We start from the raw sequence: 17,380 nt of genomic DNA on the forward strand, positions 1-17,380 counted from the left end.
CGTTCCAACCACCCATCACCACATTTTCTCTGCAATCAGTACTACTCTGTTAAGGACCAGTTTCTGTTCCTTTTAATAGGGAAAATGAAAGTATTTTATTTTACTTTTCAGTTACATTATCATTACATTGTATTTTGGAAATGGAAAACTGGGAAAGGGTAGGCCCAATGTTTCCTTGTTGAAATAGCTTTCAGCAAGGTTGTTGCTGCTGTTTTCTGTTTTTTGAGTTTTTGTTTTTGTTTTGCTGTGTATGGAAGAACAGTTTTTTCATGGTAATGTGTGTGTGGGGGGGCTGCTTCAGCCACTCCTAAGCCCCTCTTTCAATTTCCATTCCATTTTGAAATGGAGAGGTGGTATCTATTGCAGAAAAGGACAATTCCTAAAACTGAGTGCTGTCTTTCTGAAGCAATGAAAAACCCCATCTGCATGTGTACAGCCTGGAGAGAACATTGACAAGGAATGTGCACTCTGTACATGTTCATGCTCTCCATTTTCCTGGTACCTAAAATGGTGTGGTCCAGTTTCAAAGGGGTGACCAACTAGCTAATGCCTAGGGAAGAAATTTTTTAAAAAGTTAAGTATGGCCCCACCACTGCACCTTGTTAATTTGTTTTATTATTTGTATATTGATTTTAGTTTTTGTTTTTATCGATTTTAACTGTTCACCGCCCAGAGCCCCTGGGGATGGGCGGTATATAAATTGAATAAATAAATAAATAAATAAATAAATAAGATTTGGGGATTCATTCAATAGATAGATATTTTGTGTTTTCTTCAAAACAACTGGAAATGCATGTGGAATGAAGCCAAAATTGTTGCATCTACCCTTAAGATAGAAATAAAATTCTCTCGTGGATGTGGTGGAGTTACGCACAAGAGGGCGAGGCTGCATGATAACAGACCTGATGGTAACTTGCTGGAAATGAATGACCCAGATGATTCACCAGAAGAAGCCTACTTCAGGAAGTCTGTGTTTTATGTTTTGGTAGACAGTGTTATAGCAGGATTAACATGTAAGATCCAGTGCTGTGAAGCAGTTGGCTGAAAAGTTCAATTTCTTACAGAAATACCTCACCATGTCTGAAAGTGACTTGAAAGAAAAAGGTTTATTTTTATCAAAACAATATCCTAATGACCTTAATTATGAGGATTTTTTGACAGAAATGCAGCATTTACCTTTAGTACCTAAGGCAAATTTTGGAAATGCACAGTTGAAACCACTGGATCTGTTGAACATATTAACAGAATACAGGCTTGGTGACCTGTTTCCAAATGTTTGTGTCAGCTGATGAATTATTTTAACAATTCCAGCAACAGCAGCTTCTGCAGAGACATCATTTAGCAAACTCAAGCTGATTAAGAATTTTTTAAGGTCTACAGTGCCTCAAGAACATCTTGGGATTTGACCAGGCTGAATATTGAATCAAACATTGCCAGAACAATTAATTTTGGTGCTGTCGTTAGAAATTTTTCACAAAAAAAGGCAAGGAAAGCTCATTTTTAGGTAAATACAAAGCATATTTTTTAACCCTTTTTGACCTTATGCTTAAAACCATTATGGATAAAAAAAAAGACGGCTAATGAAACAGGAAATTTTTTTGCTCCACCTCATAAAATTCCTCTCAGAGGCCCTGCTCAGCTCCATGATAAAATATGGAGCTGGCTTCTGCCTCAAGGCAGGAGAGGTCGATGAGGAGCAAGCTTTTTCAACGGCTTCCGGGAGTTTCCTGTTCCGAACTTCCATCGTGGCCTAGGCTTGAAATTCTAAAAGCCCCCCGAGCATTTTGGAATCCAGAAGGGTCCATGAGCTCCCGTGGGCAGGCAATTTTAGCAGGTCCCTCCTTTTTGTGGGCTGTTGGGGCCTTATGCGCCCTTGTCTTCAGTAAGGAACGGTCAGACCAGGTTCAGGCTGAATCTCCGACCCGGAAAGAAGACTTTTGCTTGTGAAGAGGCACACTAAGGATTGAGCAGGTACCGAAACACACACGCTCGCACATACAAAAGCAATAATAAACGAATGTTTATGTCAAGGAACTGGCGGCTCTCGGTCCATTTTGGGGTTTTTTACATTTTCGATTTAGGCTTTGGGGCTTGGTTAGGCCCTAGAAGGCCCATCTCTGGGAAATTACAGTCGCTATGACTTTGCAGTTTCCAGAGAGATGAAGGGATGGGCTGGAAGTTGGAACTGAGGCGCACAGGGGCCGATGAGATGACGGGGCTGGAGAGCTTCAAGGCCAGTGACCAGGAGGGAGCTTCGCACTCATATCCCGTCTCATTCGCACAAGAATCCCTGTCTGAGAGTCAATGGCTGTGATTCCACACGTGCTCCCCTCGCAGAGGAGCAGGGCCATATGTCCTGGCAACACCCGTGGATTGGCCAAGCAGCATCAGGCGGTGCTGCAGGCAGCCTGGCGTGAAGTAAGGGTCTGCGTTCTAGTCTGCTGCTGCTGCTGCTGCTGGTATACCTGCTGCTTACATGCCGTTGTGTGCGCTGGACTTGAGCACCCGCTTAGGTAGTCAAGTCCCTCATCTGGATTTGGGACTTCAGCGTTCTACGTCAACGCTTGTGGTTCTAACCTGACAAGGTATGGTCTGGGATAGGGGACCAAAACTTGAACAGTATTTTAGAGCAGTTATTTAGTTTTATGATTTTCTTTCTTGTCTTGCACACTTTCTATATTTAATCTTTTGCCCACTTCTTAATTAACGTTATTCATTATACTTCTGTGGTGTTATTGGGGGGGGGGGCTTCAGTCTATATGCAGTACTTTGGCCTATTTGGCTACTACAGCTAACAAAGGATTGTCTTTGTGGAACTCAGCCTACATGTGTTCTAACTTGCAGGGCTGACTTCTTGATTAACACCTGGAAAGTCTGGAGACCTGAGTCCTCGGTCCCTCAGCTTTGCATTAGTTAAGAGGAACTGGTGGTGGCTCCCATTACCCTGGGAGGTGAGGATTCACATGCTCTCCCCCCCCCCAATAGTGTGCTTTATTCCTGTTCCCACTCTGGGCCTCTGAGGATTCAAGGGGCTGCAACAGCCTACCCTACCATCACTTAATTCTGCATAATACAAAATGGGCCAATAAAAGTGCAAATGAAAACGTATGAGCCTGTTCTGAAGAGGGGGGATGTCCTGGGGGGTCCGAAGAAGAGAGTACACACAACACTTGTGCACCAGGCAAGCCCTGGTGGTGATCTGGTGCAGAGTGCAAAGAAAGGGGGCCGCTCAGAGTCTCCCAGTGTCCTGTGCAAAGTCACAGGGGCAGGAGCGAAACAGCCCAGGGAAAGCGGCTGCTGTGGCTAACTGCAAAGTACTGGCGTTTCGAGGGCTACTTTTATCGGCACAATGTCCCGGGAGAGTAAGGACTTAGTTACTCTTGGGCCCTGATTGGGTCAAGGATGGAAAGTTTAAACTTTATTGGTGGGTTTGCATTTTAATGGTGAGGTGAGAAAATGTCATTCAGAGTTGGTAAAACAATGGGTGTCCAGAATGACGGTGGGCCTGAGAGGATCCAGGGGGGACAAAAGACTGGAAGCATGGGGCCCTCTGCTCGGGGAAGCCGATGAGTTTATGACAAGGGTGAACATCTGGTCGGTCCTTCCATGCATTAAGGCTCATGAGGTCTAATGACTGAGACGCTGCTATGGTTCGGGTGGGGGGGCGGTGGTATGTGATCCCCTTCAGGCAGACCTTTCAGCAGAACAGGGGTTGCTTCCCCTTGGTGGTGCAAGGACTGCTTTAGAGCACTGCTGACCATCCCTGGGAGTCCCCTTGTCAGTTGGCCACATGATTTATTCCAAACCTCAGCAGAGACCGAATTAAGAAGTACAAGTGCCATAATTTCTGGGGGTTCCTACGACAGGGCTTCAGCTGTGCAGCATCACTTGAGACCCTGCACCTGCCCAGGCCATGTGAGTTGGGAAGGCCAACAACAGGAGCCAGCGCTTGCTCAGAGGAGGCTTCCCCCCCCCCGGAGGGGCTCAGAGCTCCTGTAGCAAATCCCCCTCCGCTGAGTTGAGCATCCCTCAATTGCAGCATCCCTCAAGGGCTCCCCTCTATAAATACTCCCAGACAGCCAAGGCTGCCCTCAGGTGCTTCCTTCAGAGCAAGAGACTCAAGACTGCAGCACAGACAACGCTCTTCTTCTCCGAGCTGCCTGGAACGCAACGGAGACAAAGAACGGAGGGTCCTGCCTTGGACTGAAAGAATATCTGCACAGTTGCAGGTAAGAGAGCATCTTTCCCAAAACCCTTCAGCATCCTGGTTCCAGAAACAGCCAGGGAAGGATCCTCCCGGAAACCATCTCAAACTTTTCTAAGTTCTTTCCTGCTCACAAGGAAGCTTGAGCTGATTCTCCAGCCTATTATTGTGTCCTGGAGGATGGGCACATTCCTGTTGCCGCAGAATAGTTCTGACTGTTGACTGATCAGGTTGCCTGCCAGTGGACTCTGCAAACATCTCAGTGGATTTTCCATTAGGAAGCCCTGTTTCCTGGGAGAGAGGACAATATCCAAAACCTGCCCAGAGAGAGACATGTCTCTGCACCCTTGGTGCCTTTCTAGGACGTGTGAAGATTCTCTGACTTCTCATGACCAACGTCTATTCTCTATTCAGGCGACTCGCTCTTTTTGTTCTGCCACCTGGCCAGCAGCGTTAGGGATCATCCAGGCAGGTGTGTGGAATTTTAACAGTGAGACTCCCTGTTGAATTTCCAAGTGACTTTGGTTTCAGTACTTTCTTGTATTTCACAGAATTTTAAATACGACTTGTGGCTCACCATGGCACTGTTAACTCAAGCCAATCACAGCATCATACGGTTTACCCTGCTTGGCTTCCCAGGGATGGAGGCAGCGCACTGCTGGATTGGCATCCCAATTTTTTCCGCCTACCTGTTTGCAGTGCTGGGCAACTGCACCATTCTGTACATCATACGGACAGAGCCGAGCCTGCACCAGCCCATGTACTATTTCCTGGCCATGCTGGCTACCACCGACCTGTGTCTCTGCATCACCACCATGCCTACTGTGATGGGCGTCCTCTGGTTCCAGCTGAGGAAGATCAGCTTACACGAATGCCTTTCTCAAGCCTACACCTTCCACTCTTTATCCTTCATGGAGTCAGCTGTGCTCTTTGCCATGTCTGTGGACCGCTACCTTGCCATCTGCTTTCCTCTGAGATATGCAGCTCTGCTGACCGCCAGTCGAGTGGCCAGAATTGGCCTGATCCTCCTGCTAAGAAGCACCTTGACCTTAATCCCCCCCGTGTATATCCTCCTGCATTTTCCCTATTGTCCAGTTAAAATCCTTTCTCACTCATTCTGTGTGCACCAAGACGTGATCCGCCTAGCATGCGCCGACACAACCGTCACCAGTTTCTATGGCCTCACCATTATCCTTTTCACCTTGGGCTGTGATCTCCTCTTCATCCTCATCTCCTACAGCCTGATCTTGAAGGCAGTCCTGGGCATGAGTGCTGGGAATGAAGGCCACCAGAAGGCCCTGGGCACCTGCATCTCCCACATCTGCGCCGTCCTGGTCTTCTACGTCCCAGTGCTCGGGCTCTCCATTGTGCACCGGTTCAGCCAGCATGCCTCTCCCCTTCTCCATGTCATTATGGGCAACATCTACATCCTTCTCCCACCCCTGATGAACCCCGTCATCTACAGCATCAAAACAAAGCAGATCTACACCCGGATCCTCAGAATAACTTCTGCCTTGAATCCTTTTGGAAGAAAAGGGAGCTAAAATAAATGAAATAGTCTCACTCAAGACAGTCTAGAGAAACAAAATAAGGCTGACGGAGCAGCATCTGGGCTACTAACTCTCATTTCACAGTCATCAGTTTTGTGCCATGTGCGTTACGTTACGTTACGTTACGTTACGTTACGTGCCGTCAAGACCTCCGAAACATCCTATCATTAACAGCATTGCTCAGATCTTGCAAACTGGAGGACGTGACTTCTTATACTGAGTCAAGTCATCTGGTTTTAGGTCTTCCTCTTTTTCCTGCTGCCTTCCACTTTTCCTAGCACTATTGACTTTTCCAGAGAATCTGGTCTTTTCATGATGTGGCCGAAGTATGACAGCCTCAGTTTTGTCTTTTTAGCTTCTAGGGAGAATTCAGGCTTGATTTGATCTGGTACCCACTTATTTATCTTTTTGGGCATGGTATCCCCAAAACTCTCCTCCAGCACCACATTTCAAATGAATCCATTTTTTTCCTGTCCGCTTTCTTCACTGTCCAACTTTCACATCCATACATAATACTGGAGAATAATTTAGTTTGCTTTTTCTTGATGGTCCCCAGAGAGGCATCCCTGTCTTTAAGGATCTCTTCTAGTTCCCTCACAGCTGCTCTTCCAAGCCTCAACCTTCTTCTGATTTCTTGGTTGCCGTCTCCCTTTTGGTTTCCTGCCTCCAGGTCTGCCAGAGCTGTAGCTACTCTTTGCATGGTTGTTCTGTGCTTGCTTATCTGTACCCTCGGTGTTACTGTTTTTCTTCTGCTTTCCCTGAAGAAAGCTCCTTGCCCAAGATTATGCACTTTGCCCTGGGTTCCTTTAAAGTTCTGACTTTTCTTCCAGCTTGCTTTCTAGTTGCGCAGCATTCATTAAGAGAGTGGAAAGCGATGTTAGAAGCTCTCATTGTTAAATAGTATTTTGGCAGAGAAATCAGGGAACGAGAGTGGAAGTGAAAGACCAAGCTACCAAGCACTTTCAGGTTAGGCAAAGGAGACGGTGGGCTTGATGGTTTTAGAAATGAGCAATCCAGGGAGCTCTCTTCACCTGCCTGCTGGATTTTCTGCCCCCCTCCCCAGGTGATGGAAATGGCTTGATCCTGTTGCAGTACAACCCTCCCAAGTTCTCAGTGCAGAACAGCACAAACTTGATGGTGGGGGGAGGGGCTGCCTGCCTGCAGGATTTCCATCTTTCTCAATCTTTCTGCCTTTCATCTTCCTGAAGAAGGGATCTCTGATTGATGAAAGCTCAGACCCTGGATGTCTTTCCCTTTTTTGCTGCCCCCCCCCAAGTTCTAGTTTGGCGTGTTTATACCTGGTGCAGCTCACGTAGATAGCCCAGGGAGAGCTGTGGTTATCGAAGGCTTATACTGCATAGGAATTGGATGGTCTAGCTGTTTTGCTGCTACAAACTAACACGGCCAACTCCTTTGAAGCCTCACACAAGCCAACTGACCCCCACACCAAAAGGAGATGCTTACATTTACTAGCAAAGGAATGTTTTGGTTGCACCCTCCCTCTCCCCCCCTAACTGCATCTTCTCTCTCCTCCCCTCCTCCCCCCTCCTCTTCTATATTTGACCAGTTTCTGTACCATGCATCTGACGAAGGGAACTGTGATTCTCGAAAGCTTATGCTACAGTAAAGTTGGTTAGTCTTGAAGGTGCTACTGGACTCTTTTTGATTTTGCTACCACAGACTAACACGGCTCCCTCCTCTGCATCTGGGCGGTTGGGGGCCTATCGGGTTCTGGTCTGCAGGAGGAGGTGGACTGCTCTGCAGCCTGCTGCAATCATTTTTCTCCTCACTATGTGGATAAGATCTCTTGCCTCTGCTCCAACTTGGGCTCTACATTAGCACTGACAGAATTGGATGGTCCCAGGGTGCTGACATATCCCGTTGTTTGGGATACTTTTCAGTTTGTCAGGAAGTGGAGAGAATGCTTGGCAGTTTGAGACCTACTAATAACAATAATATTCAGCTTATATACCGCCCTTCAGGATGACTTAACACCCACTCAGAGTGGTTTACAAAGTACGTCATTATTATCCTCACAACAAACAAACACCCTGTGAGGTGGGTGGGGCCGAGAGAGCTAGAAGCTGTGACTGACCCAAGGCCACACAGCTGGCTTCAAGTGGAGGAATGGGGAATCGAACCCGGCTCTCCAAATTAGTGTCCCGCGCTCTTAACCACTACACCAAACTGGCTCTCACCTGATTATACAACCCTTGCCCTTCCTGGGTGTTTAATAGTGCAATCCTCAACAGAGTTACTCCAGTCTAAGCCCGCTGAAATCAATGGGCTGAGACTGGAGTAACTCTGCTGAGGATTGCAGTGTAAATCTGCTGGGAGGGGTGCCTGGCATGCGGAGTCCAGGAGAGAGCAAATGTATCCCTGAGAAAGGGGGGTGGTCCCTTGCCATAAAGTGGGCAGTGGCGCCTCTGTTCCTAAAGAAACCTGCTCAGGACCCAGGAGAGTTGAATAACCAACATGCATACTATAAATCATACATTCTAAAATATTTTGAATAAATAAATACAGTAAAATCTATTCTTTAACAATCCTGTTCACCTTCCTTTGCTGTTTCTTATCTGGCGGAGCGTGCCCTCAAGTCACCATACCCTGACTTACGGTGTCCCCTGGCAGGGTTTTCATGGCAAGAGACTAACAGAGGGTAGTCATTGCCTGCCTCTGCAACCCTGGTCTTCCTTGGAGGTTTCCCACCCAATTACTAACTGAGAGATCTGCTGAGATCAGGTTCACCTGGGAGATGCAGGTCAGGTTTGAAACAGGGTCATACAGAGAGCGGCAGGTGGACTCTTCGCCGGGGGACCCGAAGTGGCTCTCGGCAGCCCTGCTTGGGCCTAATTGCGGCAGTTCCACCAGCTGGCTTAATGACAACCAGCACAACTTCTCCTCCTCCTCCAAACATGGCTTCCTTCTTACCCGTACCATTCTGTGTAACCCACCGCTCCCGCAGCGTCCAGGGGTTCAACTCCCAGGCTGCCCTCCCAAGCGCTGCTCTCAGCCGCTCAGCCCCCTCGTGGCCTCCCCTTCTTTCTCTTCTCTGGGGGGATTTCCACACAGCTGCCAGAAGCTCAAGGCACAATAGGGTTGCCAGCCTCCAGGTGGTGGCTGGAGATCTCCCGGAATTACAACTGGTCTCCAGGCGGCAGAGATCACTTCCCCTGGAGAAAAAGGCAGCTTTGGAGGGTGGGCTCTATGGTAGTATACCATTCTGAGGTCCCTTCCCTCCCCAAAACTTGCCCTCTCCAGGCCTCACCCCAAAGTCTCCAGGAATCTCCCAACCTGGACCTGGCAACCCGAAGACACAGGCTTATGTATGTCGTGGCTTATTAATATAGGTGAGCATGTGTGAAGTCCCAGGGACTCTCATAAGACAAACCCCAAACACTGAACTGTCTCTTGTTGAACTAGCTAAGTAAACACGGAATACGTTCAACTGCCTTTTCCCCCTGAAGAAACTTAAGGGATCCCCCCCCTTTTCCCCCAGTAGATTTTTCTTTCTTTCTCCCTGAGGCGCCTCCTTCCCTCACGCCATCAGCCAATCAGGAGCCCCCTCGCCATCCCTGTTGCTAGGCTACGGCAAGTCTCCCTTCCCCAAAGGCCTTCACGGACTTCAGAGCCTGAACCGATGCACTCCATAGAAGTGCGTCTAGTAGGGTTGCCAGTCTCCAGGTGGTGGCTGGGGATCTCCCAGAATTACAACTGGCCTCCAGGCCACAGAGATCAGTTCACCTGGAGAAAATGGCTACTTTTGGGGTGGACTCTATGGAATTACGCCATGTCAAGGTCCATTCCCTCCCCAAACCCCATTTTCTCCAAGTTTCTCCAGGTTTCACCGCCCAAATCTCCAGGAATTTCCCAACTTGGAGCTGGCAACCCTAGCGTCTAGGACGGTGGCCGGCCCAGGCAAGCAGGCCGTCTCTCTGCTGATCTCCCCCTTGTGGTAGAATTTGGGGGGGTGGGCTCTGAAACCAGGCCAATACTAACATGGATCCAACTCAGGCTCTTTGACAAGTTCCTAAAAGCCTCAGGGAAAGCTTTCGCCTTTTCTGTAATTCCCTGAAGGCTGGCTGGAGCTTCGCTTTCTGGGGAAAGGGGAAGAACATTAAGTTAATTAGCACCAATTGACACATAATTGTATGCAAGGTCTTTAGCCTTGCTTCTAAATTACAGCAGGTCATTTAGATGGAGGGGTTTCAGATCATCTTTATCTTGTTTTGAAGTACGTTGGTGGAGCCTGGGCAAGCAAGAGTGTGAAATTCCTTTCTGTGACCTGTAGAAGATGTTTTAATTTATGGGACCACTGGTTCCTGGGAAAGGAACAAAGTGGACCCACTGATAGTAGTTTTTTGTACACAACACCCCAACTTGGGCCTATAAAAGGAGGAGCCAAAATCCCTTCATTGCTGCACTGCCAATTGGCAGGGAAACTTAGGAAGGAGGAGTGAAATAGAAATAAAATAGATATAAGAGGAAAATAGTGTGTTGGTACATTTAGCCTTAAGCCTTTAACCTATATATTTATTTCTTAAGTCTTAGTGTTAAGTTGCTTTACTTTGTGGTTTGCATTATAACTTTCGATAGATATACAATAAACTTTCAGATTTGGTTAAGCATCTTACTTTTGTATAGAGTGTACCCTCTTTAGATAGGGATAGCTAGAATATTTAGTCTGCCTTGGTAAGAGGCAACCTGAATGGCGAACCCAGGGGGAGTTGCGGGGCCCAGCTGGGTCTCCCCCAAGCACCATTTTCTCACAACACCCCCCACATACAGATGCACTGTATATACTGAGCCTGGTGCTTGTAATGATTTCAGCCCAGAGTGATTTCAGCTCAACACAACCTACTTTGTTGCAAGCCAGAACAGACAGACAACTCCAGTTCAACAGAAGCCCAATCTATAGAAATAAACCCCGCCCCTGTATTAACCATCAACCAATAGCAACATGCACCCTAGAATACCATCATTTGCATGAACTACGTACAGTATAACATATTTACACAATAGTGATTGGTCTTTATTCAGAGAGGACCGATTGGCTGCTGCCAACTGTAACATCCAATGAAAATTGAAGCCAGAGGAGCCTAACTTTTATTGAAGCTGAGGCCAATACACAACACACACCCTGCTGTTGAGCTCTGGCGGCTTCTGGCACCAGCTGAGAGCTCACCTGGGCACTTCAGGTGTGCAGGGCTAGCAACAGATCTGTTAGTAGGTGGGCAGGCCTGGATTTGGGACTGAGGCAGCTTTTGTTGCACTGGTGGATGATCTTGACCTGAAGTCGGACAGGGATGATCCTCCCTGTTGATAACTCGGTATCTCAGTGGCCTTTGACTCAGCTGTCTAGTTCGTTCTTATCCACCAAATACAGAGTCGGTGTTAAAGGCTTAGCCATTCAGGGCTTTCATTCTTCTCTGTCTGACTGGACACAAAAGAATCTCCACAAGAACAGAACCGGCTGGGTGGGATTTGTCTTGGAGAGCGCCCCAGGGTCCTATTCTCTCACCAAAGCTATTTAATATATATGCGAGGCCGCTGAATGAGGTTGGCCGCAGCTTTAGGGTAGAGTTCCAGCCGGGCCTGTAAGACAGAGATGTTCCGCCAGGCACATGGTGGAGGCGAGGCTGGGCCCCACCGGCCACATAAAACATAAAATAAAATATAAAACACCTGTCCGCCACCCTGTATGTGGGCCTGTGGGCCAGACTGAAACGCAGCACTTTATGGTTACTATTCTATCGTCGTCATCTGAGGTGGATGTTTTATTGTATGATATGTTTAAAGGAGGATGTTGTATTGTATGATGTTTTAATGCCTATTATACAATGTTTAAATGTAATATTTTATTGGTTGTTGGGGGTTTTCCGGGCTGTATTGCCGTGGTCTTGGCATTGTAGTTCCTGACGTTTCGCCAGCAGCTGTGGCTGGCATCTTCAGAGGTGTAGCACCAAAAGGCAGAGATCTCTCAGTGTCACAGTGTGGAAAAGATGTAGGTTTTCCACACTGTGACACTGAGAGATCTCTGTCTTTTGGTGCTACACCTCTGAAGATGCCAGCCACAGCTGCTGGCGAAACGTCAGGAACTACAATGCCAAGACCACGGCAATACAGCCCGGAAAACCCCCAACAACCATCGTTCTCCGGCCGTGAAAGCCTTCGACAATAATATTTTATTGTTTATGAAAATGTTGTATTCTGCCCTGAGCCTGCCTAGCGGGGAGGCCAGACTAAAAATTGAATGAATGAATGAATGAATGAATGAATGAATGAATGAATGAATGAATGAATGAATGAATGAATGAATGAATATGCAGACGGCACCCAGCTCTGCATTTCATGATCAAAGCCTCCAGATGCATCTGTCTTTGTTCTGAGCCTGTGCTTTCAGGCTGTGGTCAGTGGCTAATGCAGAACAAACGGAAGCTGAATCCAGACAAGACAGCTTTATTGTGGGCCAAGACGGCTGATATTCTAGAGGGACTGGATCCACTTGTCCTAGATGGAGTGGAGTTGGCTTTTTCAGAGCAGATCAAGAGCTTGGGAGTGCTCATGGACCCTGCCTTGCTCTTTGGAAAACTGGTTGCTACGGTGGCCAGGAGCTCCTCCTATCAGCTGCATCTGGTGCCCCAACTCTCTCTCACTACCTAGACTCAGCCAATCCGGTCATGCGGATCCATGCTTCTGTAACCGCAGGCTGGATTACTGCATTGCAGTTTACAAGGGGCTGCTCCTCAAGACAACCTGGGAACCACAACAGGTGTAGGACGTGATGTCCGACTGTGGTCAGGGGCTTGCTGCTGGGAACACGTTACCCATTTTGAAACAACTATATGGGCTGCTAGTTTGCTCCCAAGTTCAATTCAAGGCAGAGGGAGTGGGCATAAATGGGAAGAAGCCCATAGGAGGGGCCATTCCGTCATGTTCTCTGGGACCAGGCAGTAGGCCTTTATTTAAAAGGTCTAAAACGGCATTTTGAATCGGTCCCAGAAGCACAGAGGAGACCAATGAAGTTGTCAAAGCACAGCTATGGTATGCTTTCTTCTGCATATCACAGGTAACACTGGGTAACACTGTCACAGTGTTACCCAAATGGGGGGATGTCTCCTTGTGAGTTGAGGAAACAAGCATTCAAGGAGATGGGACGAGAGGGGGTAACAAGGGATCTCCACCAATGTATACCAGGATTGCTCCCTTAAAGACACTTGAATAAACAAGGAGATATTCAACAGGAAATGGGTTTTTTTTAATTAAACAGGAATAAAATTAAGTTGTTTTCACAGAATTGTTATACAAGTGCCAATTACAGAAATATATCAGAGCATTTGGCTAAACAACATTGCATAAGCCACTCTACCTGGGTCCTGAGTAAACAAAGCTGATAAAGTACTTGTGCCGAGTAAACAGATCCTTATCATGTAAAAAAGCTTGTTTGCAATTATTGCACAAACCCATCATAATCTTGAAATGACTTAAACCAGCAAGAATGAAAATAAAGTGTTTTTGTGCACTTGTATAAGAATTCTGCGAAAGCAACTTTATTGGCATTTATTATGGTATAATAATTACAAGCACACCATTAAGTATTTTCTGTGATAGTTTTATTAGACTGCATATTGTAAACAGGCCCAGCGTGTCCATGGAGGCAGTACCGGCAGCCACCTCGAGCGCTGAACTCTGAAGGAGGCGCCATGCCGGCCCCTGATGACCCCCCCCCAATCTGGCACTGGCACAGAAGCAACCAGGCTGTCTCGGTGGGGCTTGCTGTGACTGTTGTCTGTGCCTGTTGCTTCCACTAAGCATGCGCTGCCTGGCAGTTCTCCAACCAGCTGCCTGTGTGTGTCTCCCCCCGCCCCCTGGATGTGCATGTGCGCTGCCTCATGCCTGCTACAGCTAAAGACCTTGTGGAGAAGGAACTCGGCGCAAGTAGGTATCTCACCTCAGGCACCAGAAACCCTGGCACTGACCCTGATTGTAAACAATTTTTCATTGACAATTTTGTATTATTCATGCCTGACAAAAGACAGGCGACGGCAGTTTGGATGAAGTGATGTTTCTACATTATCTTTGAGGGCATCAGAGCTGTCTAAGTGGGCAGTCAGCAGATGGTGGCCATGTTTGGTCTTCTCATGGTGGGCAAACCTGGGGGATTAGCTGCAGCTGATAAAGTCGCCCATGGTCAGAACTTCCTGGGATTCCAGAAGCAGAGCCGAATACAGGAACATCTCCAAACCACGCAAACCTACCTTCTGGGAGAGTGCAATCTCACCCCAAGCAGGCATTGCCATCCAGCCCAGGGGTGCCTGAAACTCTGGTTCAGGCCTTCCACCACTTCACCTCCACTGGAGGAAAAGGAAAAACAGAACTTAGTGTCTGCAGCACCCCAAAGGTTCTCTGCTCTGTAGCTCCAGAGGACTTTTCCTGGTGATTTCATGTAGATGTCAAACCGTGGTGGGGCTGACAACACTGAGCCCTGAGGAACTCCACAGATCCTCCCACATGGCCATCTCTTAGAGCAGAAGTGAGTAGAAGGCAGATCCTGATCTACCAGGAGTTCCTGTGCTAGGTCAAGGATGCCCCTTTTCCACATGAACTGTGATCCTGACTAGAGATGGGTATGAACCGAAATACAAACCAAAGTTCATCATGAACTGGGCCGTTTTTTGGTTCGCGAACCGGTGGTTCGTTGGAAGGCATTTCTGGCTAACCGTGACAATTTTTAGAGCTGTTAGTTTGGTTCGTTTTTCAGTTGTCACTGCAGACAGCCTGGCGCTGATCAGTCAGTTTCCTAGGCAACAGGAGGCTTTCTGCAGACCTCTTGCTGCCTTGGAAGTGACATATTCACGAACCAAATGAACCAGTTCACGAACCGGGCAATTTCATGTCGGTTCATGGTTTGTGAAATGCAATGAACCCCGAACTGTACTGAACTGCCATTTTCCCGGTTCATGCCCATCTCTAATCCTGACCCAAACTGGGCACCACGTACATGGGAACTGAGGAGAACCACAACTGACGTGATTGTGTAACATCTGACAGAGAGCAGAGTCTCAGACCCAAACTCTGAAAATATGAGAAGATTTCTGTAGAAAGATCAAATACAAACAAAGTTTGTATTTGTTTATTTACAAATTCATATTGGGAAAGGTACTAAACGGCAGTTGCCAACCCCGTTTCAACACCCTTGAATCTTTGCTGGGGTCCTTTGAGAATGAGAATCCTGGAGCCACCCGGGGGCTTCTTCTCACAAGCCTCAACTGCCAGCCTCCACTCCTGTGGTACTTGCTGCATGGATCGCAGAGCGCCACAATCACAATTCCCATTGTGACTGCAAAACCCATGTGCTCATTTTATGAGCGCACCACAATCCAAACACACAATAATCTATAATTACAATGTGAAAGGAAGAAGGGAGCTCCGACTCTTCAAAAGCTCATACCGTGAAAATCCTCTTGGTCTCTCAGGTGCCACTGGACTCAAATCCTGCTCTTCTTCTGCAGACCAACACGGCTAGCTACCTGGAACCGCTATGTAACCGTTTTCGTTACTAGAATACTTCTGAGCAAGTTGGGTTGTGGCTTCCCATCCATGCTGAACCTTTGCTAGCTTTTATGTTTCTGGAGTGAGGAAAAGGCCCCACAAGTCAGAGTTATGATGGATCCCAGTTTGGTTCTATAGAAACTATAAAGGCTTAGGGGTAAAAATAATGTCCTGGCCTGTTCCTGGAAGCTTTGGATTGACCTTTATATGAAATGTTGTGCGGGATTATACAATCAAACGTGGGTCTAAATAAAGTAGAAGCACTTTGATCTAAGACATTAGACAGAGAACTGTAGGAGCCCCCAGAAAATGATTTTCTTTAAAACCATTAAACAAGACTTTGTAGTTAATATATTGACGGAATTTTGTAGACTTCATAGTTAATGTAGTTGCTGCATCAATTCTCCAAAGCAATGGAATGTATACTTTGAAGTTTATGATGTAAGGAATGTGGAGGAGTACGTAACTATTACCGTTACACTACCAATTACTTGTTCTGTCACCCGCCAACATAACCTCAAAAATGTATATAAGCTGTGTGCGTGACCTAGCTTCTTTGGGGAAAACTTGTACTGTTTCTCCGTGCTTTATTGCATTAAAGCTTTGCTTTTCCTTCCAGACTAAGGACCCTCATATGTACAGACCAATAATTCACACAGAGGGACCACTAGCTTTTCCTTGGGGGCATGGCAATGCTGAAAATACCCAATTTCTAAAGAAGTGGGCAAGCACCCCTCTTTCCTGGACCATAGGGTTGGAGCCATGGAGAACAGTGCTCAGAAAAGCAAAAGGCCACATGTTACAGAGTCACATCTGGCCTCTGAGCCACTGAATGAGTACCACTGCTCTACCTAAAGACACCTGCCTGGCTCTTAGACCTGCATCCCTTCTCTGGCCTTCTCGCAATCCTCTGGAAGGCTCAAGAGTCAGGGCGGACTGTATCAGCCTTCTTCACAGTTGCAGCTCATCTGGGAAGGGTGGGCTTTGGGGACAAAGGCTCAGCCAGTCCTGGACTTGGCAGTGAACCTGCCTGGCAGGAACACCCTAACGACCCGTTCCCGGATTTCCTTGGTCCTCACTCCGTACACGATGGGGTTCAGCATGGGAGGGAAGAGGAGGTAGAGGTTGGCCAGCATGATGTGAACATGGGGCGCCACGCGGTGACCAAAGCGGTGAGTGAAGAAGGAGAAGAGAGCAGGGCTGTAAGAGATGAGGATGACGCAGATGTGGGAGCCGCAGGTGCCAAAGGCCTTGCTCCTCGCCTCGTGGGAAGAGAGCTTCAGAACGGCACGGGCGATCAGGCAGTAGGAGAGGCCGATGAACAGCAAGTCTCCTCCGATGACCAACAGAGCCACACACAGCCCGTACGCACGGTTGACGCTGGTGTCCCCGCAGGCCAGCTTCACCACGGCCATGTGCTCGCAGTAGGTGTGATGAATGATGTTCGTCTGACAGAAGGACAGCCTTCTGATCAAGAAAGGGCAGGGACCCATCAGCAGTGTCCCTCGGACAACGGCAGCGATGCCCATCTTTGCCACCAGTGACCCAGTGACGACAGAATTGTATCTGAGGGGGAAGCAGATGGCCACATAGCGGTCTAGTGCCATGGCCAAGAGCACGGCTGACTCCATCATGCACAAGGCGTGGATGAAGAACATCTGGGCCAGGCAGGCACTGGCTTGAATCTCTCCGTTTTGGAACCAGAAGATGCAGAGCATCTTGGGCAGGGCTGAGGAAGAGGCGGCCAAGTCGATGGCAGACAGCATGCAGAGAAAGTAGCACATGGGCCTGTGCAGGGCTGGTTCTGTCGCGATGACCAGGAGGATGGTGCAGTTCCCAGCAATGATCACCACATAGATGGTGCACACCGGCACTGAGAGCCACTTGTGGTACGCCTCCAGCCCTGGAATGCCTTGCAAGAGGAACGTGGAAGGGATGGAGGGTGTCAGATTGGTGGATGCCATCTCTCAGTTACAGCACCGCAGCCTGGTTTCCCCTCTGCAGCCCGGCATCTCTGAAGATGCACAGTGAGAAGTGGACAGGGTGTGTGTGTGTGTCTTGTGCACCAGCATCC

General features: G+C 47.9%; 2 protein-coding genes across 2 annotated transcripts; one reads left to right on the top strand and one right to left on the bottom strand.

Moving 5' to 3' along the window:
- The first annotated feature begins 4,782 nt into the window (after positions 1 to 4,782).
- Positions 4,783 to 5,748, top strand: LOC129326403 (olfactory receptor 51V1-like). The gene has a single exon (XM_054974561.1). The coding sequence runs from the start codon at positions 4,783 to 4,785 to the stop codon at positions 5,746 to 5,748; it is 966 nt and encodes a 321-aa protein (XP_054830536.1).
- Positions 5,749 to 16,304: 10,556 nt separating this feature from the next.
- LOC129326404 (olfactory receptor 52P1-like) lies at positions 16,305 to 17,270 on the bottom strand. The gene has a single exon (XM_054974562.1). It carries the CDS (start codon positions 17,268 to 17,270, stop codon positions 16,305 to 16,307), a length of 966 nt encoding a protein of 321 aa, XP_054830537.1.
- Positions 17,271 to 17,380: the final 110 nt, after the last annotated feature.

This window comes from Eublepharis macularius, chromosome 3 (genome assembly GCF_028583425.1).
Source record: "Eublepharis macularius isolate TG4126 chromosome 3, MPM_Emac_v1.0, whole genome shotgun sequence".
In the NCBI taxonomy this organism is placed as follows: Eukaryota; Metazoa; Chordata; class Lepidosauria; order Squamata; family Eublepharidae; genus Eublepharis; species Eublepharis macularius.

Excerpts from the sequence above, each read along its gene's own strand:
- LOC129326404 (XM_054974562.1), bottom strand. The coding sequence starts at position 17,270 with ATGGCATCCACCAATCTGACACCCTCCATCCCTTCCACGTTCCTCTTG.
- LOC129326403 (XM_054974561.1), top strand. The coding sequence starts at position 4,783 with ATGGCACTGTTAACTCAAGCCAATCACAGCATCATACGGTTTACCCTG.